The sequence below is a fragment of the Silene latifolia genome, chromosome 9 (genome assembly GCF_048544455.1).
Source record: "Silene latifolia isolate original U9 population chromosome 9, ASM4854445v1, whole genome shotgun sequence".
Classification (NCBI taxonomy): Eukaryota; Viridiplantae; Streptophyta; class Magnoliopsida; order Caryophyllales; family Caryophyllaceae; genus Silene; species Silene latifolia.
In genome coordinates, this window is record NC_133534.1 from 51,013,409 (window position 1) to 51,041,030 (window position 27,622).

At 35.6% G+C, this 27,622-nt stretch overlaps 1 protein-coding gene and 1 long non-coding RNA gene across 2 annotated transcripts; one reads left to right on the forward strand and one right to left on the reverse strand.

Moving 5' to 3' along the window:
* The first annotated feature begins 3,808 nt into the window (after nt 1-3,808).
* Nucleotides 3,809-5,713, forward strand: LOC141602678 (uncharacterized). Its single transcript, XR_012524600.1, has 2 exons — nt 3,809-4,111; nt 5,055-5,713. It is a non-coding gene; the product is annotated as an uncharacterized LOC141602678 (long non-coding RNA).
* Nucleotides 5,714-13,331: 7,618 nt separating this feature from the next.
* On the reverse strand, nt 13,332-27,188 carry LOC141599748 (N-terminal acetyltransferase A complex auxiliary subunit NAA15). Its single transcript, XM_074419857.1, has 26 exons — nt 26,915-27,188; nt 25,064-25,142; nt 24,274-24,356; nt 24,034-24,183; nt 23,570-23,685; nt 22,367-22,472; nt 21,957-22,028; nt 21,747-21,862; nt 21,489-21,621; nt 21,151-21,228; nt 21,008-21,061; nt 20,703-20,773; nt 20,203-20,257; nt 20,004-20,099; nt 19,651-19,779; nt 19,479-19,561; nt 19,147-19,377; nt 17,185-17,317; nt 16,984-17,091; nt 16,717-16,848; nt 16,053-16,109; nt 15,815-15,912; nt 15,669-15,727; nt 15,199-15,310; nt 14,996-15,096; nt 13,332-14,054 (listed from the first exon to the last, which is right to left on the reverse strand). The coding sequence occupies exons 1-26, from the start codon at nt 26,963-26,965 to the stop codon at nt 13,876-13,878; spliced, it is 2,682 nt and encodes an 893-aa protein (XP_074275958.1). The 5' UTR covers nt 26,966-27,188; the 3' UTR covers nt 13,332-13,875.
* Between the last annotated feature and the right edge of the window lie 434 nt (nt 27,189-27,622).

Consider the following 27,622-nt stretch of genomic DNA (forward strand, 5'->3'; position numbering starts at 1 on the left):
GAGCACCCTAACACAAGTATCAAATCACTAGCTCAACAAGGGTAGGCAATTTTATATGTGGCTAGAAAAGGGTGATTTTTTTGGGCATTATATGTAAGCAAACAAGTGAATGGCTTCTAGATGCAATCATGATAGCAAAACTCATAAGAAATGGAACAAAAAACCATACTTGTGCGTTTAGATGTAACGCACACTAAGAGGAGAAACTACACAGCCTAAATAGGACCGGATAAAGATGTATCGGCCTTTTGGAGGCTCTATCTTACCATTTATGTAGTTTGTCAATGACAAGATCAAGTCTACTTTGTCCAAAATCCATCCCTCACCCACTATGTTAAGACATCCTCATGAAAGCAAAACCCGTCAATAAAGCGTGATTCATTAGCTTAAAAAGCTACAATATGGAAAATGCAAAGAAGAATGGCATTATGCATAAGCCAAAAGGGTGGACACAACCAGACACCAAAGTTTATTTTATTTTTCTAAAAAATTTCAATTTTTATGGATTTTTGAATATATGTGAAAGCAATAAAGCAAGACACACTAAATCCCTCCCTCAAGCTAGAACAATACATTGTCCTCAATGTGTGACACAAAGACGGACAAACAAAAACCAACAAAGGGAGATGAAATGACACATGCGAAAAATAAAGAAGGACAAGAAAGCATACTAAAGTATAGAAGCCTCCCCCAAGCTAGCTTGAAAACGGGGTAAGGTCCAATCCAAGTAGCAAAGTACCTGCAAAAGGCAAGCTACTACAATACCGAAGCAAGTTAAAATGTCTTATTGTCCTAACTATTACATCAAAACCAAATTGAAATTGCAATCGTAAATTGTCTTAAAAAGCATAAGTAAAACATTTTTTCCTAAATGAATATCCATCGTCCTTTAAAAAGCATGTCAACGCCCTTAGAATTTGATCATATTCCTGGGCATGAGCAATACACAAGTATATGTAAGTAATTGATAAGATATAAGCATGAAAGATCAAAGGCAAGAAAGGATTAATCTTATCAAATTGCCCATGAGAGATTTCAAATAGAACCACCGTACTCCCCTCGTCAGCAAGAGAAGGAGCACCATGCTTAAGACCATAAAAATAACCGTTAGTGCACAAATTATAATCATGAATGGTCTTAAATTGGTGGTATGAAAACTCTAAGTGGTAGGACTCATCAAAAATGGGGGGGTGCATCCCACTTAACCTCTATATAAACATCACTAAGTCCTCCATCAACTTCGAATGGGTCAACTATATCCCATGTGAAAGGATTTTCAAAGGTATCACATGTCTCGGGTAAAACGTCATCTGTTTCACTATGGTCGGGCTCAAGCTTATCCATGGCACGTGTGTCAATTACCTCCTCCACGAAATGGTAAATTGGAAAGACAATAGGGGGCATTTCAATAATGAAAGTCGGTTCATCATCATCGTCATCCAATAAATCAAAATGGTTAGGGTCAAAAGACTCACATTGGGAGGTTGGGAGAGCATGAGGAGAGGAAATAATCTCACATTGGCTTGCTTCATTTCGAGAAAGTGGTTCCAAACGAGCTTGAAGCACTTTGAGCTCCTCTTGGATACGCCACACATCGAATTGGCGCGCTAACTCTCGACATTCGGTAGCCATGGAATCTAAGAAATTCCAAAGTTCCGACTCAATCATGTTATAGAGACTCACATTACTAAACTTTAGAGCCAATCCACGGGTTTCAGAATCCATGCCACCAAGCACGAAATGACCCAAGTAATCCCCATCAAGGACATGCCCAAGGGAGATGAGACCATCGCAAAAATAGTATAATCGGTCAAGATAGTCAGGAAAAGGCTCATTTTGGAGTTGTGGAATGAATTCGTAACTCATTATGAAAGGCCAAGCTTTATTACCTACAAAATAGTCACTAAAACTACAAAGAAACCGTGAGAAGATCTCAAGGAACAAGTGTTCCTCGAGACAAAATAAAACAAGATAAAATTCAACAACTAATTAGCAAACAAAACCGTGCTCCCCGGCAACGGCACCAAAATTTGATAGGCTATCGCACACCTATGCAAAAATAAATACCCTAGACACAAATGAATGTAGTACGTAGGGGTCGAATCCACAGAGAGACGGGGGTTGTTAATTAATTGTTATGGAATGAATTTTATCAAGGTCGATTACGTTTGGTTTGGTTTGATGATTAGCAATTAAAGTGATATAACAATATATGATTAAAGGAGTTTAGGGGAGTCGGGTCACACATGCAAATGTAAATATATATTCATGTTAAACTCGAAAATAATAACATTGTCAATTGTTTAGGCTTAGAGACACCCACCTCACGATATTAGTGTCAGCCATAGACCGGGTTCTAGAAAAACTCTCGTTTATGACTAGGTCGTCTTACTACACATGCTTAGTCTAATCCGATTCCGTGCCTCTCGACTTATAGAACGAATTAACAAACTTAATCTACGATTACAGCCAATAACCAAAGATTAAACGTGGTGGTGCAAACATGTGATAGAAACAATTAGACACTATTATATCTACCTAATTTATCATTTTACATATATTAGATTTTGCATGGCTTCCTTAGTCCCTAGACTATTGAATTACTTATGCATAATGAAAACTAATCTAATGACATATGAAATGATAAAGATAAACATATTAACTAGTGATGGATAACAAAACAATATTGGAAATAAGATTACCTTAACAATTGGGAATGAACTTGGAAATGAAGAACAAATGGAAATAACTTGAAATGTAAATTGTATATAACTTGAATTAAAATTGTTAATAACAAAATGGAAATGCTAAAAGGAAATCTAATCTAACCTAAACTAAGAACTAAAATGAGAGTATAAAAGTGGTGTAAAAAGTATGTAAGAAGTGTCTAAGAAGTGTCGACCAAAGCTTCTATTTATAGGAGTGAAGGGAGTAACGGAAATAAGCTACAGGGGGTAACCCCTATCGGTGCCGTGACTTTTCTCATTTTTCTCTTAATTCATCTTATCTTTGCACTTATTGTTGATGCGGAATCCGATGCTTGTTTCTTAATGCGTCCGTCTAAGGCATCCTAAGCATCATTTGGCATCCAATGCTTGCATATGGCTTGGGCTTTTACTTGTATTTCATTTCTTTACATATCCACCAACTAAGATTAGTTTCTTCTTGCTCGGGTTTCCAAATGTCTTCCCAAAATGCCCCTATGCTTCCCGAAACACCTTTCTATGATCAAGACTTGCTCTTATTAGCCTCGTGAACTCTTGTATTTGTTACTTTGACGGGAAAAATCTACTAAAAGCTTATATTCCTACAAAACATAATGAAAACAAGCAAATACAACTAGAACACGGAATTAGCTCGCAAACACTAACATTAGTGCAAATGACATGTAAAATAGAGCTAATATAGCGGGTTAAAATGTATATAAAATGGACCTATCACATGTCATCCTACAAATCTCTTGATGAACCTCTATTGCCTAATTCTCTCATAAACCATAAAAATGGTTACATAAGACCCAGCGACAGAGCCAGATTTTAAGTCAGCGGGAGCGAAAATTTACAGCAGAGGCAAAAAGGTAATATTATAAAAAGACCACAAAAAAAATTAAAAATTTCTAACTAACAATTTCGAAATTTTTCAACGCCAACGCACCTACCAGCCCTTCTCGCTCCACTACTAATAAAACCGGACTTTAAATGAACAGTCCGTCTTGCTTATGACGGAGATACCCGTCGTAAGCTTACGACGGGTCGGATAGTGGTGTATTCGTGGAAATTGGGTCGACATTAATTACTGTATATGAATAGTCAAGTGAGACTTTTTTTCCGTCTGCATTAATTATGTTGCATTAACCCTATCTTAATCCCCCCTTCCCAATGTAACCTCCCCCTCTCTCTATCACAATTACATTCACCGTTACTCTACCCCCTTCTCTCTCCCCCTTCTCTCTCCCCATTCCAATGTTTATGAAATAAACCTTTCATTTTCTTGCAGATCGTTCCTAATTAACAAAAAAATAATAAAACATTATCAATAAACATGGTGACAAAACGAATCACACTGAAGAAGAACACAAGATCCGCAAGCAAGAGTGACGAAGTCGGTGAAGGTATGTATTTCTGTTGCTATTGTTATTATTTTTTGGGGGTAATAATTATGGTTATGGTTGATTAAAAACGAGACATGCAAATAAATATAAATTTTTTTGATTATGGTCTCCTTTTCTGATTTTATGTCGTTGGTGCTTTTGTTGTCATTTTGTTTAAGTGAGTAGTCTTTTCTGATCTGAAACTTGTGATGTTGATTATTGACAAGTCTCTTGAAAGTGATAACAATTTTTTTTCAAACTTGTAATTTTTTTATGTTTGATCATTATTTGGGTGTTCAAATGTGGGTGAGATGTAAAGAAATGAAAAGGGTGACATTCAGGGTGGATGTGTTAACATTTTTTGTTCGTGTGTCCCTCTTATAATGTTGATATATTTTGTTCTCTTGGTAGGTAACTTAGACTATAACACAATAATGTTGAAAAATGGTGACAAATTTTCGGATTCTTGGTGTTAATTTTGATGTGTCTTCAGTTAGTGAGTAATCATTTGTGAGATGTTTGTGGTGATATAAAATGGAAAACAATTGGGCTGAATTTGTTGACATTGTTTATTTTAATGTAATGATACATTTTGGGTATGTGTGTTAGTCTTATAATGTCCTTATATTGTGTTGACATTGAAAGTAAGTTATACTATTAACAACAATGGTAAAAATGTTGACAAGATGCCGAAATTTGTTGTCATATTGGTAAAAAAATTTGACAGTAGTAATTTTTTATGTTTGTTTACTATTTGGGTGTTCAAATGTTGGTCAAATGTAATGAAATGAAAAGGGTAACATAATGGGTGGATTTGTTGACATTTTTGGTTTGTGTGTTACTCTTTTAATGTCGTTATATTTTGCTCCCGTGGAAGGTGGCATGTTTGTGGAATTTTGTTGTTAATTTTGATGTGTCTTCAGTCATTGAGTAACCATTTGTGAGGTTTTTTCATATTCTATAGGTCCGCGTCCGTAATTGGATGACAACAAGGCGGAATCTTAGTGTGGTAAATGTTATCCACAAGAGCCTGATGCAAGAGTTAGGAGCCCATGACGAGAGTGGTGTGGAACTTCAGTCCAAGTCCAGTGAGATGACTAGTGGAGCTTCAGGCTCGCAGTCGCAAGGGTCGTTCATACAGGCGTTGGCGAATCAAGAGTTTGTTGCTGCCTGGAATGCACTTGGGGAGAAGTTGGACGCCTTGATTGATGTCGAAATGGTTCATCCACCATCCTTTTCACTTGGACTTGATGAGATTGCCGTACCAAGTCAGAGAATGACCCAGATTAACACGCACAGCAGGGGAAGGAAGGCTACTGCACAGCCTAAGTAGTGATGTTTATGAGATTGGGTTTGTTGTATTTTGGAAGACGAATTATGTAGGGCCTCATTTTGGGTGATGTTTATGGCCTCGTATTTTGGACATGTCCGTTTTCTTAGCTTGTAAATTTGGTGAATAACTTTTATTTTGGAAGTGTAGCATCTCCGTCATAAACAAGCAAAGATGTTGGTTATTAGAATCTGATATGCCAAGTAAGACTTTTGGTAAGAATATGTGTGGTTATAGTACTTATGATACCATATCCATCAGCAATGGCAACATAAACAGCTGTAAGTTTAATGACATACATGCGTATTTGGTAAAATGTTCACATAGTCTCTTATTATGTTGGCAGTCTCAAGCATACACCCTTTATTACATGTTCATATGTTCGGCCATTATGTTACCACGTAAAAGATGACCACTAATCAGGAGGCCATCTAATGAAATGAAAGATTAAAGGTCCTATAAAAATACACAAATTTTACACATTAGACCTCCAATTCTGTGACCATATTTTGCTATTATGTTATCAATTAATTTATGGTGACATTTTGGAGAGGAAAAGATTAGATTGGGAATATTTTTCCACTTTGATATATAAACTGCAATACATGCAATACCATTATATTACCACATAAGAAGAGGTCCCAAATTATGCAATAATGGTCACGTGTACATCATTCTTCAATTCTGTGACCATATTTTCCTATTATGTTATCAATTAATTTATGGTGACATTTTGGAGAGGAAAAACTTAGATTGGGAATATTTTTCCATTTTGATATATAAACTGCAATACATGCAATACCATTATATTACCACATAAGAAAAGGTCCCAAATTATGCAATCGGTCACGTGTACATCATTCTTAACATAATTTTAAAATAAAAACTAAGAGACGACATAGTTATTGCGCCAAAATGATACATAGTAGGTAGGTGTCGGTCTTAAAAGGTGAAACTGTTAGAACAGCTCAAGCACTCACAGGAGCCGCGGTACTGGCGTGTAGGAATCAACATTGAACTGGGCGTTGTCATTGGGTTTCTTCGCTCTTTTCTTCTTACCGAGGGCCCTTTTCTTCCTTTGGCTCCTCCCTTTCGTCGTACATCGAACGGGGTCTAAAACAGCACGGTCTTCAGATGGTTGAGTGTTATGGTCCGCGTCCATTGCAAGGTTTTGAACTAGAGAGGTCACTTCAGCGTTGGCCGTACCATAGAAGTTCTCGACAATTGACCTAGCCTCTTTAACGCTCTGGCTCTTTGTTATCAGATTGTTGACATTTGTAAACATTGAACATCGCCAATTGACAGCCTCTTTAACGCTCTTCCCATAGTGACTTGGAATAATCAGTACCTAATGAAGTTGACAGGGTCACATTAGATAAGAAAGTATGGCCATTGATCAAATACAAAAGAACAAGTGCATTAAAATGAACTTAGATATTGAAGTTCAAAGGGTGACATTTGCCCAAAAAATATAGACATCAATACAACTATATTTTGTCAGTTCAAACTGAGAAAGTCAAATTGACAGGGTGACATTTGCCCAAAAGGTATAGACATCAATACAATACTAAAGAACAAGTGACAACTGAGATGGTCTAATTGACAGGGTGACATTTCCCCATAAGGTATGGACATCAATACATTACTAAACAACAATTGCAAAATGAGATAGTATACTTGACAGGGTGACATTTGTCAGACAAATATAGACATGAATACAATACTAAACAACAATTGCAAATTCCATTATCGGTCTTTCTATAGTTGACAGGGTAACATTTGAACTAAAAGTGTAGACCTTTATGAATACCAACATGTGCATTTATATGAACTGCCATAATCTAGTTAAGTGGATCACATGAGAAGGAAAAGTATTGACATGAATAAAATACAACACAACAACTGCATTTTACATTATATGCCTTATTCTAATTGACAATTGACATTTGCCCCAAAAGTAAACACCTTTGTGAAAGAAATGTGAACATTCTGTTGTAAGCATTAAAAATGTGTCCTAATTATACATACCTTTACTATTATCCGTAAACCCTCCTTGAATGATGACATAATCATCATCTTCGTCCACCATAGTAACATCAATTAAGGCTCCATTTTCCTCATCCATTATTTGCAAGAAGTCCTTTTTGAGATATTATGAATGTAAATTTTGACAACTGATTTTTAAGACGCATATATAATTTTCAACACAAGCAAGATTTTAATGGGATTTATTTTTTTGGGGTTTCTTAAAAATGTTGAACAATAGACTCATTTGAATGGGAAGGATCACAATTTGGAACTGAAGAGGAAGACGCAGGAGAGTGAAGAAGAAAGTGTAGCATTAATGAGAGAGATATGGAGATATATGGCATTAAAGGCAATGAAGACTTATTGCAAATGTTCTACACAATAAGTGTCATGCAAAGTACACACGTACAATATGCATTAAATGATCAACAGTGCGTTGTCTATACTATGTTTCCCGACCCGCGAATAATATGGTATATAATTGACCCGTCGTAAGCTTACGACGGGTATCTCCGTCATAAGGGAGAATTTGTGTTAAATGAAATTAGTGTTGTACGAAGTATGAGGCAAAAAGGTAGGTCCTCACTTTGTCGGTCTTAACGATACAAGGTCAACTCTGTCCCTATTGTCTAACTGTGCACTCGAGAATTTTAATGCTTTGCTGTGGAAATGGGACCCACCTATCTATTTTTGTCCATGTGAGCCTGTCACTTTGTCGGGTTCTTTGTATTAATCCGGACCCACCAACGCACCTCTTTATTTCCGTGTCCGCCTTCACTTGGTAAAATATGGAATAGACTGTCTTGCTTTTATGACGGTCACAAACTCGTGACGTTTTAGAGCCTGTCTCTTATTTACTCTTTTAATTGCTTTCCTACTTGCTCTTTGTGAAAGGTTATAAGCTTGTGACGGAATAATGTCGTCACAAATGAGAATTTGTGAATATGGAATCGGTAATTCTCGAGTATGATTTGTTCTTTTCGAGGAATAAAAGTTGAACTGAGCTGAGCTAAACTGAACTGAAACTACTAGAGCTAAACTGAACTGAATGAAACTGAAATAAGAGTTCTTAATTTATGAAAAGATGAGAGGAACTGAATGAAACTGAACTAAACTAAAGTGAATAAAGCTGAGTTGGACTGAAATAAGCTGAAATGAAGCCAGAAAGAACAAGGTCTGGTGTAGAAATTTTCCTTCTTATTATTATCCGCTAGTCTTCTTTCAAACGGAGATATTCGTCCTAATATTAAAACTTATCAAATATCATCGCAAATATATTTGCAGGACAAATCTTTTACCTTTTCATATGTATATACATTTGTCTTATTCATTTTACATAGACATATTTGATCCATCTTAAACTTAAGACGAATATATCCGTATTAAATGAGAATTTACCTCCTATTAATTACAGCATGCAATTAACACAATGATATTTAAGCATCTTATCATTTCTCAAAGACAAACCCACAAATACTATCCTACAACCAGTTGTATAGTAGCATTGTACAACCGCCTCAGAGTTGTTAAGCTCTTACACAAAGTTGTTGAGCTATTTTACAAGTTATTGAGCTATTTTACGAAATTATTGAGCTAATAATTATTCTGTTAAGCTCAATAATTTTGTATCATAACTCGATAATTTTGTTAGTAGAGCTCGATAACTTTATAGGAAAGCTCAATTACATTGAATAAATTGTATTACTTGTATGTACAACCAGTTGTATAATACATTAACTGAGACAAACCTAGCTTCTCGTAAAACCATGAACGACTACTTAAAGTTATTTTATTAAAGATAATTAAATAAAGGATATTTCTACCGTTCGAATTATTTGTTTACCTTTAATTAAATTATCTTTTACAAATATAAAAATGCGAACAAATAATTATGACAAAAAAAAGTGTTTATATAAAATCATTTTAGATTTAAATTTATAATTTCTTTTATATATTTTATTGTACTTAGTCAATATTAAAATAAATTTAATCCCTCATTTGGATAGCATTCGGAGGTAGGAGGAAAATAGAAGGCAATGATTTCAACAGCTCCATATTCTATCCAACCTAATCATAATCAACATAAGAAAGATTTAGATTTATATTGTAGGGTTATTTAATAGGAATACTCCAAACTATTGGGGTGCTTCTTGAAATACTCCAGACTTTATTTTAACTACCAATATAACCTACTATTACACCCTTCCGCTTTAAACAGAATTGACCATTTATTAACCTGTAATAACAGGTAAAAAATCTCACCTTTGTGATTATAGATAATTTTCATCACCTTCCCCTTTCCTATTCTAATAAATCTGGAAAAATCCAGAAAACCCCATTTAAATTACCAAAAAATAACAATACACACCCCAAATTGAAATGGGGATCTAGGGTTTCAACCTTTCTACAAATTTTAGTGCTATTGTATCAGATTAGAATTTACCCCCAAGTTTTAATGGGGATCTAGGGTTTCAAAATTTGAAACTGAAATGGTGGTTCAAAGCGGCAACGCGCTTTAAGGTTCAAGGTTCAAAGAGCAAGGCGGTTCGGCGTGAATGGTGCTTGATAGTTGAAGATGGTGTCGAGTTCAAAGACCCAATAACCTATGAAATCACCCAAAACACTCGGATTTCAGAACCCCAAACCAACTCCGAAATCGAAACCGAAATCGAAACTTTATGATATATATGGAGCTCCATGGCAGACTCATGAAATTGATGAAAGCTGGCCAATTTAGTACTAGTTAAAGCGCATTTGAAGCCTTATTTTACCTGGGAATTCTTGTACAACTTGTAAGAATAAGAAATCATTAGATTAGATTATTTTGCACACTATTCCTCTCTATTTATAGAAATTTAATGGCGAATTGTGCTCTGCAAGACAGATCCATCAATTGATTTTCATGTTTGAAAAATAGAGAGTACGGGTTTTCATTGTGCTACATAGTGAGCTTTTGTAAGCAACCTCTTATTTCATTATTTCCTATCCGTATTTTCATGAGATTAAAGGTCCAATATCTTTGAAACTCCTTTGTCATCGTCGGTGCTCTTCCGTCAACAATGGATGTAATAAGAATAAGAACAAAGCGCGGCGGGATTGGAGGAGATTAATGGGTTTTGTGTATTCTGGAAATAAAGAATTAATGGTGTTTTCATAGAGTAATTAAAATAGGTGAAGAAGAGAGGAGGGATAAAATAGAGAGAAACCGGTTCAGCCGGTAGCCCTTCCACTTATTCTAGTAAGAGCAAATGGATGGGAAAGTTGGGTATATTGCTAGTTAAATTAAAGTCCGGAGTATTTCAAGAAGCACCGCAATAGTTTGGAGTATTGTCATTAAATAACCCTATATTGTATCTAGAGCTAGCAAACTATCCAATCCAATAGAACCTGAAAATTTAGCAATCCGAAATCGGCCCGATTTGATCCATTTATGATCGGACACCCAATACGACTTGATGAATTGATGATTATGGACCTGAACCCGAACCCGGCCCCATATAGATCCGATAAATTGATGACTCAATAATTATTAATAACCTTAGTTTCAGTTCTTTTGGACTTAAAGTCACTTAACTTAAGTTCGCTTCAGATCCTATAAGTTCAGTTGTTCAGTTCGGTTCAATTCAAATCTTAAGTTTCAGTTCAGATCATATACGTCACTTAATTTAATTTCAGTTCAGATCCTACAAATTCAGTTCAGTTCAGTTCAGATCCTATAAGTTCAGTTCAGATTCTATAAGTTCAATTCAGTTCAGATCCTATAAGTTCAGTTAAGTTCAGATCTTACAAGTTCAATTCACATCCTATTAGTTAAGTTCAGTTAAGTTAAGTTAAGTTCAATTCAGATCTTATAAGTTCACTTCAGTTAAATCAGATCAGTTTCAGTCCAAGGAGAAGTAGTGTTTACCTTGGTACATTTAACTTAATACTTCCTCCATTCCAATGGATTCTATACATTTGCTTTTTGCACAAGTATTTAGGTGAGTGAGGTTGGGATATGTAATTACTTATCTACCCTTACACAACTTACTTTATTACTTCAATTTTGCTGCCCCACGGCTCTAACTTTGCCTCCAAATAAGTTGGAGTTAGGATAGTCTTTTAACATGTAAAAGAGAGAATCAAATTAGAAATGTATGAAATTGAATGAAAAGACCAGAAAAGGAAAATATATAGAACCCATTGAAATGGAGGAACAAACTAACTAAACCAAAATAATAGTTGAAAGCTAAAGTTAATGGTAAAAAATTAAAATAAAGTGATAAAGTAATTAGACCTGGTTATGACCCGACCCTAATCGAGACAACAATTGACCCGAACCCGCCCGATTGCCACCTCTAATAATGTATCCAAAGAAAAAGGAACATGTATTTGATGTATAACATCATAACCAATAGCCACAGTTCCTAATTTGATGGTGAGTAGATTATAAATTAGGTAGGATTTTGTTTTTTTGACTTTTTAAATATGTAAATGAAATATTATACTTTAGGGTGTGTTTGGATAGTAAAAAAAGAGGGAAAGGGATAGAAGGGGGGAAAGAGGGAAGGGAAGGGAAAGGAAGGGAAGGAGAGGGGAGGGGAGGGAGAATGGAGGAGGTGATTTTCCTTCAAATCTTACCTATGTTTGTGAGGAAATAATTTGCCTTGGAGGAGGGAAATTGAGTGATCCATTTTCTCTCCCCTCCAAATCTCTCTACCTTTATTTTGCTAATCAAACAATGAATTCTTCATCATTCCAATTTCATCCCCTCCCTTTTTCTCCAAATCTCTCAATCCAAACAGATCCTAGTGATAATACCTCTTATATATAGCCTATTTATTGTGTATCCAAACATACAAACTCCATTGATTAGAGCAACATTATATCCAAATATACATACTCCATTCTCTCTCCCTTCTCTACCTTTCCCATTGTGTTTCATATATCCCCCTCCCCAACGAGGTCTTATTGTCAAATCCATCTACAATTTGGAGTATCGGATAAATTCGACATTTGCAGTCCCCAACGTGAGTTGTCCAAAATAAACAATTATGGCTTCTATCCCTCTATTTTCTATTTTCTTTCTTATGTAATACCCCTTCAATTTTAGGCCTAGTATGGAACAAAAGTTGTGTATAAAGGAAATGGAGCAAGAAAGATTTGGAGGGTTTATTTTTCGTCATTCTTGCTTAGTCGACATTTCTGCAACAAATGAGAGATTAGAGGCAAAACTCACTTCCTTTGTTCTCCCTCCCGTCAATTCCTTCGCTTCCCCTCTACGTCTAAAATAGAAAAAACAATAATTGACTGAGACACCGGAAAATGGACAAGGACAACATATGACCGGGATAGAGGAAGTATTAATTATCATGCTTTAACTTATCACTAACCTACTAATTCAAATTAATTAATCTGACTAATATCATCTAGATTTTGCAAGAAACTGATTTTAACCAAGCTTTAGAGATACTTGCACTTTTGTGTTCTTTGTAAACCATTTATTACTGATCGTTAAAAACACACAAATTTTAGGAATTTTTGCATTTGTTATTTATTAATGATATTATGAATTATTATACTCAAATTGAAAAGCATAGTGTGTATATTTAAGCTAAATTTCTGACTTTTAGCTCAAAAATATTATGATTCGAACTCAACTGAGCTGATATTGAGCCGACCCAAAACGCACCCAATTCGAAATAGCATGAACCGATAAAAGTGGCTAGCCGAAAATGAACTCAATCGAGGTCGAACTGAAACCGAATCTAAGGTCAGCCCGATTTAAATTGAACTAATTTAGCTCGATCCAAAACCAAATTGAATGACCCGTTTACCAGGTTTCCAGAAGGTGTTTTTTGCTAATAAATCAAGATAATCACAACCAAAATAGTAGAGCCAAGGTTGATAATCCAGTTCCAAAGATCTGGTAAAATAGCTTCTATAGTCAACAATTCAAAAGCATTGACCTAATCTACTTATCGTATGACCACAAAAATTTAATAATCAATTTATACAAGATAAATAAATCTCTAAGAAAATTAGGAAAGGAATACAACAATATGGAAGGAACCTCCCAAGCCCAAAAACTTCTAACCCCTCTCATGTCATTTGAAACAAGTATCAAACTCAAGATGCGAACTAGACGGCCAATGAAAACACTCTCCAAGGGAGAAAAATAAAATAGAAATTCTAGTGACAACTGACCTTATACACACATCCATGAGGTGTGTTGATAACCAGGACCACCATAAATCGCACAGCTAACTTAGGCCATTCGGAGATTTCAAAAAACGTGATAATCATTTGGTACAAGCAAGGAAGAGTTCTCTTTGATTTGGAGAAGCATGCCCTTACTCTATTCCACAATCCGAGCGAAGTCACGTTTCCGATAGGTACATCTTATCCTCACATATTAGTCTTTGCTTAGCGAGTGATGGCAAACCACTTATACCGTTAGGTCCTTGAACGATTCCAATTTCCCATTTACTGTTGTGGAATTATCAAGCCCTGAATGATTTGTGGGCCCGTTTTCAGTGTTAGGTTTGACATTGGAAACACTGGAACTCCGGCTTCCTTCAAAATATGTAGAATATGGAAAATACTCAGCACATTGGGTCTTCCATCCTACAGAGAATCATATAGCAAGTCAGAGTTAAGTCAGCTCTGAACATGAAAACACTGAGGAATTCCGGCTGGCAAAAGTACAAAACGCTTGTATCATAAAGATCAGTGTATATCACGCTTTTGCTGTTTTAATGGAGTCAGACTACCTTCAGACGTTCCAACCCTCAGTAATTAAAAATTAAGATTATATGAGAGCATGAGACTCTTTTTTTTGAGAGAAGAGAGCATGAGACTCTTGGAAGTGAGCAATCAATTAACTATAAATCAAACAAGGAATACACAGGAGATCATTGAACTTCATCTTTCAAACAAGACCGCCATCTTTAAGATGTGATGCAACTTGTAAACAACTGTTAGTTGCAGAAATTAAGCATTCAATATATAGTTGTATTACATGACCAACAGAGTTGAAAGATACCCAAAGCTCCATCATGAAAGCAATTGTCAGTTTCACAAATTCAACATTTGATATTGTAATTCCAGAGTCGATCAGTCAACGTATCTTTCGATGTATGTATACCGATGTATGTACACACTCCATTTTTTTCAATAAGCCCTATGTTCTCTTTTATGGCATTTTGTCCAATTAGCCCCATTTCTCCTTATAGTAAATTTGGTCAACAAAATGGCCACTATGTCCTCTTTATTTCAATCACTGTCTTAAAAATGACCAACACTAACCCTACCTTTTCCCAATTTCCTACAAATTGTGCCATAAGAGAATAAGACTATGGGACTTACTGGAAAAAGTGGCGAGTGTAACTATTTAGCGGGGATATAATTTTTTTTTCTAGGAGAGCAACTTTAATATTTTTAAAATATATAATAACAATACTAGCAGACCATTGCATTTCACAGGCTTTTCACCTTTACCTATAATACAACACATTACCAGAATCAGAGAGCAACATAACTAGTAAATAAGGCTGTAGTAAACTTACTCGACGCTGAATCCCTGTCAGCCAAAACACTTTCCAAGAGTTTGTGGACAGCAACACACTCTTTAAGCTTCCATGGCCTAACGCGTCCAGGAGCTCCATCTCTGTACAAATCCGAGATGTAGAAGCTTAAGGACCAACACCACCATGATGAAGGTAACAATAATCACAGCTTGAGAATAGCAAAAGAGACAAAGGAGTATTACATCGAAATCAAGTTATTAGAGGACTCCTCAATTAACTTAACAGCCTCAGACTTTTTACTTGGCTCAAGAAGATGAAGCATTTCTGCAGCTGCTGCTCTGTGCATCAATGATTCTGCAGGTGACAACATCGAAGAAGGGGTCAGAGCATATTGGTGAAATATAGTCCTTTGTCCCAAATTTATATTCGCATTTGATTTTAGTTGTCAAATGACGACGAGTTTGACCAATATTTTCTTACAATGGACTACAGTTCTGCTAATTTAACCATGACAAACTAAAAATATAATTTTTAAATCACAATATAAAAGTAGGTGTTCTCCTAATTGAACATTGCAAATCTTAAATTGGTCTCTCTAATATATATGGAGAAAGTAAAGGTTCAAGTAGAGGTCGGATGACCACTAATGTCAAAACGGGACACAAACTTTGGAATGGAGGTAGTACAAAAATAGTGAATTTTCAGATAGGACCTTCATGGTTCTTCAAGAATAACATGTTTGCATCCAGCAGAGATTTCTCATGCACTTGACTGTTTGCAAAAGAGAAGCATAATTAGCAAAATTAGGAGAAATGAACAGACTAAAAATGCAAGCTAGCACAAGTGCAACTGGCAAACCTGATAGCGGGGCGCTCTGCTTCTAAGACATTCCAGACGAGCCGCTCAGCATCCGATACAGGAGCAGGCATAGAGCTTACTTTGTTGAAAAATCGTATCTGCATAGAAGAAGATACAAGCCTCATAACAAAAGCAATGAATTCAAAATATCCTATCAAACATGTTATCGGACCGGCCAGTTATTTAGTAAAATACTGATTCAATTGGAGAACTGAGATAGTAGAAAAAAAATCCATACCAAGCAGCGATGGGTGTCCGGGTTTTCAGCATCCAACCGCAATAAATTCTTGACAGCCTAAAGAACAAAAGACCGTTGGTCAAATGTACTATACCAAATTACCAAGTGAAGTTTTCTAATTATGAATGGCAAATGATTATGCATGCCACTGGCATTTTCCCACAATAGCTGAATAAACACGACTTATATAAGTTATAAATATTATTCCATGTGACTAAGTATAAAGATCCCAGTTCCTACCTCCTAAGTAGACCTGGCAGACGGGTCAGCCAGGTCAGGTTCTGGTCGGGTCTATTCGGGTTGGGTCATTTTGGGTTTGGTAGAATTCGGGTTGAGTCATTCTCGGGTAGGTTAATATCATGTTATTTAGGGATAATGGTCAATTTTCAATAATAAACATTCAGGTCAGGTCCTCTCGGGTCGGATCAATTTTGCAAGGTCTACGTTTTCAGGCACAACCACATGAATTAAGATCCAATAACACAGAGAAAAAGCAAGTTGATGAAAGATGTGGGGTCGTTTTCATGTAGGGAACTTAAATACTGCAAAAGTCAAAGGAAAGTGGGAAGATGAAAAGTGGTGAGTTGGAGTAGAAAACAATCAACAAACCCAATTGAAGTTTATTGACAATAAAAGATTGAATCCAAGAAAGTAAACCAATTACCTGGAAAGCTAGTAAAGTTTTCTGCTTTCGCATATTAACTTCAAAAGAAAGTAGATGGGTCTCCAAGGAATCTGAGGAGTTTTTCTGAAGAAGCTTTAAATACTTTGTTGCTTCCATCAATGGATCCTCAACCTACACGAGAAACCTCAGACGATGAAAACATAGCCAGAAGCTTGCTTATTTAAGGCACAATGTAGCCTCAGATTACATAAATAATACATCATAGAGTGCATAATAGTGATTTTAAATAGATTATCAAAGGAAAACCTGCAACAACTTCTCTCCATGAGGATCAGGATCAACGGCCTTTACGTGTCGTTTTCCAGATTTTGAGACAGTGCTTGCACTTGTTTCCTCAATTTTACTTTCTGCCTCCTGAAGATCATAGGAAATCAGAGAGTCCAACTTAGATACAGGGATCGACAATGACAACTAAAAAAATACACATACATAACTAAGGACACATACCTTCTTCGCTCGTGCTTCTGCCTTTCTCTGCTTTTGTTTCAGTTTCTTTTTCTGAGAAGGAAGCAACTTTGACATTTCTTCATCTTCCTCCGTTTGTGACTTGATAGGAGAATCGAATAGCTTAATATAGCACCTATAGTCAAAGGCATGCAATCATCATCAAACACATCACAATAAGAAAAATTATGTCTAAGCTGCCTAGCAGAGTGAATAAAAATTTGTGACACGAGGCCTAACTGATTAAGATGCAAATTTATACATTAAGAGATTAAGGATTAATCACAAATATATCAAGACCCTAGCAGAGTGAATAAAAAATTGGGTTATTTCATAACAATAATCCATCCTATTGGTCTGCAATAATCACTCCATCCTATCAATAATCCCAATTAAATCCAACCTAAACATCATACCTTCTAATAACGAACCAGCTGATATTTTGTGATGTTTAAGTGTATCAAATAAACCAAGTTCTTGATTTATCACTTGAAAATATTACATATAAACTTCACATATACCAGCTAGGTTGCCCAAAAACTATCAAATATTCCAACATAAACTTTTAAAAAATATCAGCTGGTTCGTTATTAGAAGGTATGGTGCTTAGATTGGATTTAATTGAGATTATTGATAGGATGGAGTGATTATTGCAGACCACCAATAGGATGGATTATTGTTATGAAATAACCCTAAAAATTTTTGAAGAAACATAAATTTGGATATAGAAGGGTTGGTAAACCACCTATATAATGGAATTCTACAACAACAAAGACTTAGCTCAAATATGATATGGGACTCAAAAAACTGTCTTTTAAGCCATTGATGAGAGTAAAACAACGGAAAAAAGAAAGGGTTGGTAAAAATAAATTAACTGGTAAAATAAAATAAAAAAGTGAAAAAACAAATAATAACACTAAAAGAAGAAAGCATAATAAAATATCATAAGCATTTTGTCAAAACAGCTTTGCATTACTGAAATAGAAGAAACACCATGAAATAGAAGTATAGAACCAAAAAAGGGCGAGTATATACTATATAGTGCCCACTTGCTAAAGAATATGAGCTACATGGAACTATATGATAACAATCACGAGATCAACAAAAAAATGAACTCAAAATTCGTATTCAAACACAATAGCCCTGCTTGAGCGGGGAAAATAATAGGGGCCTGCATTCCTCTTAGGCAAGGTGTAACAGTAGAAGAGAACATCAATTATACTCCCTCCATTCAACTCCACACTACCATTATCTATTTTGCACACTATTCATAGTTAAACATTCAATTTCAATTTTCTCCCAATACATAAATGAAAATATATTCATGTGAGATCTTGTTTTATTCGTCGTTACGAGTACATTAAAAATATCTAACTTTTATATTTTTTGAAAATACGTAGCTAACGATATTTAGCGCGTAAAAAATGCGTTGGCAAACGTGAAAAAAGAAAGTGATAGTGTGGAGTTGAATGGAGGGAGTAGATCACCATAGCAGAAGTAAAGAAGCAGTGAGCTATACAAAAATATGCAGGAGAAAAAAAAACACCACAACAACAACAACAACATTACCCCAATGCCTCAATGGCTCCCGCAAATTGCGGGGTAAGGGGGGGTCGGATGTACGCAGCCTTACCCTTGTGTTAGCAACACAAAGAGGCTGTTTCCGAATGACCCAAGATGAAAATTGCGTCGAAAACTGCATCGAATGACTGCTACTTCACAAAAGAAAGAAGCGCAGCCACTTTAGTGAGCCATTTCAAGAGAAGGGAACAAAACCAAAAAAAAATGTCTATCTGAAGTAAAGAAAATCACACACTATTACGGAGTATATTGTTCAATAATACCTAAATAAAAGGAACATAGGTCTTCGACACACGATTGCATACACAAGCAGCCCAAAACATAGCACAAAGAGAGCATCTGTCACATAAAGATTGAAGACATTTAAAAACAAGAGATGTTCACCTAATGGCCCCAGATGCAGCTTTGTGAAAATAAGAGTGAGAATGCAAACGGTCTTGGAACTTCAGCATCTCGACATATGTTCTCAAAGTCATTTTTCTTAAACAATAAGAATGGAAATCAAATTGATCTTCAGTAATATCAGAATAATGTTTCTCCACGGCCAAGAATTTTTTTAATGCCCGTCCTAGATCCCCTTGTCGGAAGTAACTATCACCAGAAGCGAGTTCATACCTTCCAACAAAAACAATTGCAAGATCAGTACAAGACAAATTAATCTCGTATTACACATTTTACTCAACTTTTAATTCACTCTATCTGGACCACGTGCATACCACATGCATTGCATATCATACAGATTATTGTGCTGGTCCCCGTCCTTTGTGAACAATACAGCTGTTTTCTCAGCTAAGCTAACCTGAGAGGAATGAGCATGAAAGAAATTTAAGAACTGCATGTAAAAGAAGGATAGACAAAGACCAGATAACAATAAAAAATAATGTAAACCTGATCAGCCTGCAACATACGCTTGACGCATTCACTATTTATATAACGATCAGCGAGATCCATACAACGAGCTTCATCGGCCAAAGCAGCTGCAGCAGTCAAGTCGCCAGCATGCTTTAAGATACGGCTCTGACATAACATCAAAAATATATATTAGCATCAATGTTGTATTTTGCAGGAAAGGCATGAAACTTGATATAAACCACCAAAAAATAAACATAAAACAAATTTGGAACAAGAGAAGAAAGCTATCACACATTCACACCTTGTATTACTGATATAAATGACAACAATGAGCATTAGCATTTACAGACAATCTCAAAAAATTGTGACACGCTTTGGAAGATGCAAACCTTGGCAGAGTATAGGTCGATCACTGTAGGGGTGTGACTCATAGCTTCATCAATTTTAGCAAGAGCAATATCATACTGGCTACGTCTGTCATAATGCTGTGAAACAACAAGAGTAGAAAAACAGATTAAAAGTGAGGACTTTTTCAGAAGAAATTGGGCACAAGACTAACAACAGGATACTCAAGTCGGAGAGCCTAACCTGTGCCACTAAAAATAAAGTCCACATGAAGGTAGAAGGAGGTTCTTTCTCTGTTCTGTACGAAACAAATAATACAAACAAATCCTTAGGTTACTTTGATAAAAGAGAAAAAACAGAAGGCAAAAGAAGATAGGAGAAGTTTCGGACGTCTTGAACAAAACAGAGGAGATAATACGACACAAATATTCCATAATACAGAGAGAAACTTCAATAAACAATCCTAACTTTGAACTTCAAGAGAGCTGCCGAATAGCAAAATAAATCTTCTAATCCAAAATTAGTGAGGGATACGAGATCTAAACTCTATACTTATTACTGAGAAAAGAACTATGCTTTATATTGCTACATCTTAGGATATTGTGGTTGGTGCCTTGCAAGTTGCACCTTGGATGCACCTTATGTAAAAGGCAAGCATCATGGAGCATTTTGGCTAGCGCCTCACTGCCCCACTTTTATAAAGTAAGGTGCAATAAGCCCAAACTAGTAACCTTAGTCCTTACCTTCCTGGGTAACCTCCTGTGGTCTTTAATGAGCTTTCAAAGTCCAATATCAACTTCTCCAGAATGTCGGCCTGATAAACAAAAAAAATCACCAAGCATATGACACTCAACAATCACCTCTGATGAATCAATGAGAACTATATTCAAGTGGAGAATTATATAGCCAAAAAATCATCAAGCATACGACTACCCAACAATCACCCAACAAGTAGAGAGGGAAACAAGCTTCGAGTTAAGGATGCAAAAGGCCAAGTTATTAACAATTATTCAAGTGGATTACAAACATGTGTACACAGTAAACTGACCTTTCCAGGCTGATCATACAGCGGAGACAGATCTGAAAATAAAGAAGGAACTCCCTGCAAGCACCAGATAACAAAGTATTAAATAGTCTGACCACTATAGTAACCAAATCCATAAAGTAGACAGGACTCAGGACACAGAATACCTTTGTCAGCAGAGGTCGGATATAAACCTCTGCCGCTTCACGAAATCTATTTCCTTGTAGAAAATCAAGTGGAATTCGCTACAAGAGACAAGGAAAAAATTCGGTAATTCAGAGAAAGTCAAAACTCACAGGAGGGATCATAAACTTAAAAAAAATAACCATGATACAAACAGGATTCCCACAATTAAGCTAACTATCAACTGGAATGTAATGAAAAATAAAGCATACTATTGAGCAACGCAACACATAGGCTTCAATGGACGAGACTTGCTGGAGTCGAAATTTAATTTAACAACTACGTACTAATCATAGCACTAACACCAAATAAACATCCTAACCTTAGCAGCAGAAGACCAGCTATATTCTTGTTGGAGTGATTGGTACAATGCATCGAGTTTCTCTATCTCATTAGGAGAATACTCTCTTGTTTTTGAATACAGTCCCAAACATCGTTGCAAACCTTCATAATACCTAAGAGGCAAGATTTAGAAAAAAAAAACATATTTAGCGTTCAACCCCCACAATCTTGCCTTATTCAGCAGAGAGACATGATGAATATACTTTAAAAGAAGAAAGGAAATAGCATTAGAAAGCACCTATAATTGTCAGGGTTCATCGAAAGTAACATCCGGTACAGTTTTGCAGCTTCCACTAAATCTCCAAGTTTCACTAGAAGAGAAACCTCTTGCTCTTTGTAAGATAATTTATCGATCTATGTTTATAGCACAAGCCCAAATAATTAAGGTTAAAAATAGTCGACACAGAAATTAACATTGTGGTCAATTGACTATACAAACAAATCTCACAATTTTTGATCCTTTCTTCTGTAATTCCTGAAGAGCCCTCTTTAGGAATCCACATTCTTCCAATAATGAGACCTGATGACATAAGAGCAGACATAACCAATTGATGATAGAGAAAAAGGCAGATAGTCAAGGTACAAGGCCTACAAGCACACTTAAAAATTCTGACAACTAATAGAGTTAAGATGTATTTGCCAACCAACAATTGATATCGATTACCAGCACCGCGACCGAAAGGACACTGAAGGTTTTGTTTCAACAAGTAAAACAAGGGATGAAGCCCATATGCAAATGGAGTGCGAGAAGATTAAGCTCTCAAGCTAATACATTCAGTTGTAGATCCTAGTGCCTTCACTGAAGCTGACTTGAAAAATAAAAACAAAAAACATCATGTAATCGCATAGACAATGTACCTTATACAACAGCATTTCACTATGCTCAATACGCTCATTGTCTGGCGGATAATCATCCTCTAATGTCCCTTCATAAGCTTCAAGAATCTCAATTGCTTTTGAAGCGCTAAAAATTAAAATGCCAGTGTCAAGGAAAAAAAACAGTAATTTCAACGTCTCCAAATATTTTGTACATCAGACACAAAACATCAAATGAATAACAAAAAATGGATCAAACGTTTGGGCCCGCACGGGTTCATAAGACAAAATGACACAAAAACAGCAAAAACCGAGACTCCTCAATTGACAAATGATAAAACGGAAAATCGCCTAAACTCAATTATAACAGACCCCAAGCGCTAAACCTAACAGCCAACCGTCTTTGTTCTTAGCTAATACAGAAGATGGATAACATGAAACAGCAATCTATCATTAATCTAAATCTGGCAAGAAGAAAATATCATTCAGGGGAAGCAACAAGGACAGAAACCATGTATCTAATTTTGGAAATAGCAAGGATCCAAATCATGAAAACCAGAAATCTTCAAAAAAAAAGACAAATTCAGATTTGAACTTTTTTATCAAAGCCTTCTATGCCTAAGTCCAAGGTCAATAAATGACAATTGAAACCCAATCTGTTTAATTTTTTACCAAGTGTGTGTTAGGCCTACCTTTTCAAAGTGTTTTGGACTAAAAAGCACTTTTTGGCCAAACATATCATTATTTAAAAGTAAAAAGTAAATTCTCTCAAAAACCATCTTTTTTTCCCATAAAAATAGATGCTTCTAGCTTTTGAAAACTACTTTTACAAAATTAAGCTTGAGAAATAGAAACCCATTTTTAAGAAATTAGGCCAAACAAGCTCTAAAACGTATGCGTGTGAGAGTCCTATCAAACTGTTTCTAGAACAAAGCCGAGATAGCATTCAGGGAACATGGAATAAAATTGATAACTGTTGTTCTGTTAAATACTTAAATGATAGGAGAAGCAATGAGCTGTAAACAGCCCTGAACCAAAAGTTTAACACATCAGCCAACATGATTAACATTCATAACAACAAAAGTTGTGAACCAAAAAGGAGAGAATAGAGATAGGTGCAAGATCTGATCAAGAATTAGTGCCCCAAATGTGCACCAATATCCGTTACTATATCATCAGACATTATGAAGAAGAAACAACAAATGAACAAAGAAATCCACATTTGAGAAGAAAAACAATTCATACTTTGAGTTTAAATGATGTGAAACTGCAAACCCAATCCAATTCATACGATGATTAGGCTTCAAACTCAAAAGTCGCTGCCTCGTTTCTATGAAACCAGTCAAGTCGCGCATTTGTGCCTGCAAGATATTGTTTGAGAGAAATTACTCTAAAAACTTGGAAGAAATAACAAACATGAAACGTCATCCGACGATACATTTTTTTTCTATTTAACTTGTGTACAGTAATATACAGGAACTTATTGAACAGGCTACACGGCTGAACGGTGAGTCAGTAGGCCCAGTATTAAGCAAATACCTAAAGAGTACGATTTGCAAAAACTACACAATATAGAAGTGATCCTGATACATAAATGTTTAATGAAAAAGCAATTGACTCGGAAAATGTGGCTTTATAATTGCATCGAAGTTGTAAATCCTCTGACTCATAGCACAAGAGTCGCATGTCCCAAAAAAACAGCACATTACCTGCAAAAGAGATAAATCTCGCAGAATTTCGATGTTATCAGGGTCAATTCTCAATGCATTTCTATAAGATTTGATGGCCTCCCTGTATTCTCTATCCGAGCGATATAGAAGACCATAAACATGCCAGCAAACATGACTTTTGAGATCATTCTGCAGCAAAAGAAGGCATCCACGCACAATATTACCAATACAAAACCAAGTACAAAAGATAAACAGAAGACAAAATGATAATATGCTCACCTTTAACCCAAGCTTAACTAGCTCATATGCTTCTGTTTTACGGTCCATGCAATTCAAAGTCAGCCCCTTCATCGACAGAGTCTCTACAGTCCATTCAAAAAGAGATATTTAGAGAAATCTTGATGGGCAGAAGAAGACAAAGACAAGAAGGTAAATAACTCTTATAAGAGATATGACCAAAAAAGTTGAATTTTACATGTTTGGCAACCACCTACAGATGACAGTATAACATCAATCACTGTTTACCCCGTATGTGACCGTGTACCACTTCCGCCCAAAAAAACAGGCAGAAACAACAGAACCAGAAACCACGTGATCAAAAGTCAATCCCTACAAACATTCTACTTGGCAAAATAAACCATCTGTGTACCAGCTGCCCCTAGATTGGCAGTTTAATAACTCATAAATTACTTATGAATGATAAAATAAAACCTAGACTAGAGCAGGAATGCAATGACGTTGGACATCTTGTGAAAGCCAATAGAACATAAATAAAACCTAGAATAGAGCAGGAATGCAATGACGTTGGACATCTTGTGAAAGCCAATAAAACATCGGATTTACATTTTACGCTATGAATTGGAAATGCTATCAATTAGAGGCAAAATATGCTGGAATCAACCAAAGTCTAAACAGCCAAATCTCAAAAGGAGTATCATTTGAGCCACCAGACAAAATTAGCAATGCAACGAGTAGCATCTCCACAAGCAATGTTTGCTCAATCTAATTGTGTCAGCTGTTGTACTCCAAAAAAAATATACAAACAAACAAAAAAGCTATTCTGGCATACCTCCATGGTCCGGAAACTTTTTCAATATAGCATCAGCTGCCTTTAATCCCTTCTTGTATTGTTTAGTTTCATAGGATTTCTGAAAAAGCAAGTTTTGAAACAATTATATATTCGTGCAATACACATGGGAATGAGACTTATTACTAAACAATTAAAAAAAAAAAAACGCCGCCATTACTGGTTTACCATCTGCCTCAAACTCTCGCACTTAGTTTTAAAAGAAAAGACGCAACTCACACCATATTGACGAGGCAAAAGGCACGCTTTCTAAACAATGCAAGACCCATTGGGGGGGGGGGGGGTCAAAAGTATGGAAACCTTCCACATTTAAGAACATAGAGAAGTAGACTCTACAAGACCCATAATAAAAATTGCATGGAATGACAATAACTAAACAATGAAATGGAAACTCAACAAGTTTAACAAGCTATTTTGGTTTATCCTATAGTAATCCATAACTAAAGAGTACTCAAATAGTGAGTCTACGACACCACTGGAGAACACTTAAACATAACAAAGTTTATAACTTATGCATCTATCCGATATGAAAAGAAAGCAACTAAAATTTGCATTTCGTGCAGAATTGACAATTCAACGCCAGGAGCACGTGTGAATAGAAGTATAGAGCTAGAGAAAGAAATCTACAAAAACTAGTGCACCTTTTGTTTATCACTATTGAGTCGTGACTCATCATTATCATTACAAAGTGCATATAAGAAGGCTCCCATTCCAAGCACGATTTGAGTATCTATTAACTCAAAAGAAACATAAAAACTTTTTATGTCCACATGTTATCAGCATTGTTTTTATGTAATTGCACCGCATTAAAGGCATTTTGCAACTACATTAAAATGTCAATTTACTAAAGCTATCCATAGCTTTAAAAGTCCGTGCATTCATGATAAATATTTTACTTGACTTCATATGAGAAATCACAATGCTTCAAGCATACAAAATTTGCTGTGGTGCATACTGTTACAAAAGCACCAGAGCATTACTGATATTCAACACGATAGAATAAATCAATGTTACTTTCTTTCTAATGTATTAAGCTATTTCAGGACCGACTGAGTATCAATTTGCAGCTAAACAAATACTCCCTGATATATACACTCACAACTTTAACGACCCAATCAATACATAATTTAAATTTACTCAATTCAAATAAAATACTTTGTACTTTGTACTTGAGTACAAAAGTGGTAGCTCCTCTAAATGTACTAATAAACAAGCTAAATAAACTAATTAAAAATGAGTAATTGAGCATTTGAGATCTTCGAAACGATCTGATAATTCAATCAGACTTGACTTTCTCACTAATGTATTAACCTAAGCACATGTTGTATATGTATATTGTATATGTTGTATATGAATATGCTGCTAAACCAAACAACAAATTGCTCATAACACCAGCAATCCAGCCAATAGTTACATACATTATAATTAGACAATCAAGCGAATGCTTGATTGAAAAAGTAGCAGCGCCTCTAGAGACAAACAAGAGGACTAACCAATAATCAACAACTAAAAGTATAACAACAAGCGATTGAGCACTATAGAAATTAGAACATCAAACAAATGAAATTGACATCGTCACCAATGCATTAACCTAAATAAAACCAATTAGGTTGACGAGTGACCGAGTATTATCAATCTGCAGCTGAAAAACTACAAAAAAAAAATGCTCATAGCTCCAACAATCCAATCCAACCAATACATAATCAATGAATTTAAGTCAATCAACCTAATGAAATACTTGATTAAAAAAAGCGACAAATTCATCAAATTAAAAGCAATTGCAAAGAGGTAAAATTAGATGGATGGATGGATGAATGAAGGAAGAAAACGTACGACGATGAGTTTGAAGAGATTAGCTTCCTTGGGAGGAAGCGAGGCGCCCATGGTTGCGTGCGGAGAAGAGAGAGAAAGAGTGAAAGAAGAAGAAGAAGAAGAAGAAGATTAGTGGTTTGAGAAGGGTTTATGATGGAAAGAGAATGGTGGTGGCGTTTATCTGCTGCAACCCTACTTTTGTCACCCAACACGAATGAATACTTCTTGTCGAATCCACCTTCCAATTTTCCAAGGGTTATTATGCTTTCCCTCAAAATTTCAATCTTTTTACCTTAAACCTAGACTTTTTTTTTTCAAACTTTTATTTTATTAATTAAACTAGTTGGTTGCACGGCGCGATTTATTCTAATCGTTTACTTTTCAAATGTGTGGTAGTGAATCTTGATTTGGTTTGGTTTTCTATACATTTTGAGTGGCGATCACAATGAAATTCTTATCGTTAGAATTTTTTGGTTGTCTGAATCGATTGCAAACAAGATCACATTCGTAAATATTTCGTATCTAACTTTGTTGGGAACCTGAATATACGATCCGGTTCGGTTGTCTGTACACGTTGAGTATCGATCACAATGAAACGCTTGTTGTTATATTATTTTGATGGTTGAATCAATTGCAAACAAAATTATAATCATTCGTAAATAATTTGTATTTAACTTTGCTGGGAGCATGAATATTCGAATATAACTACACTTTTTGCTTAGATGGTTA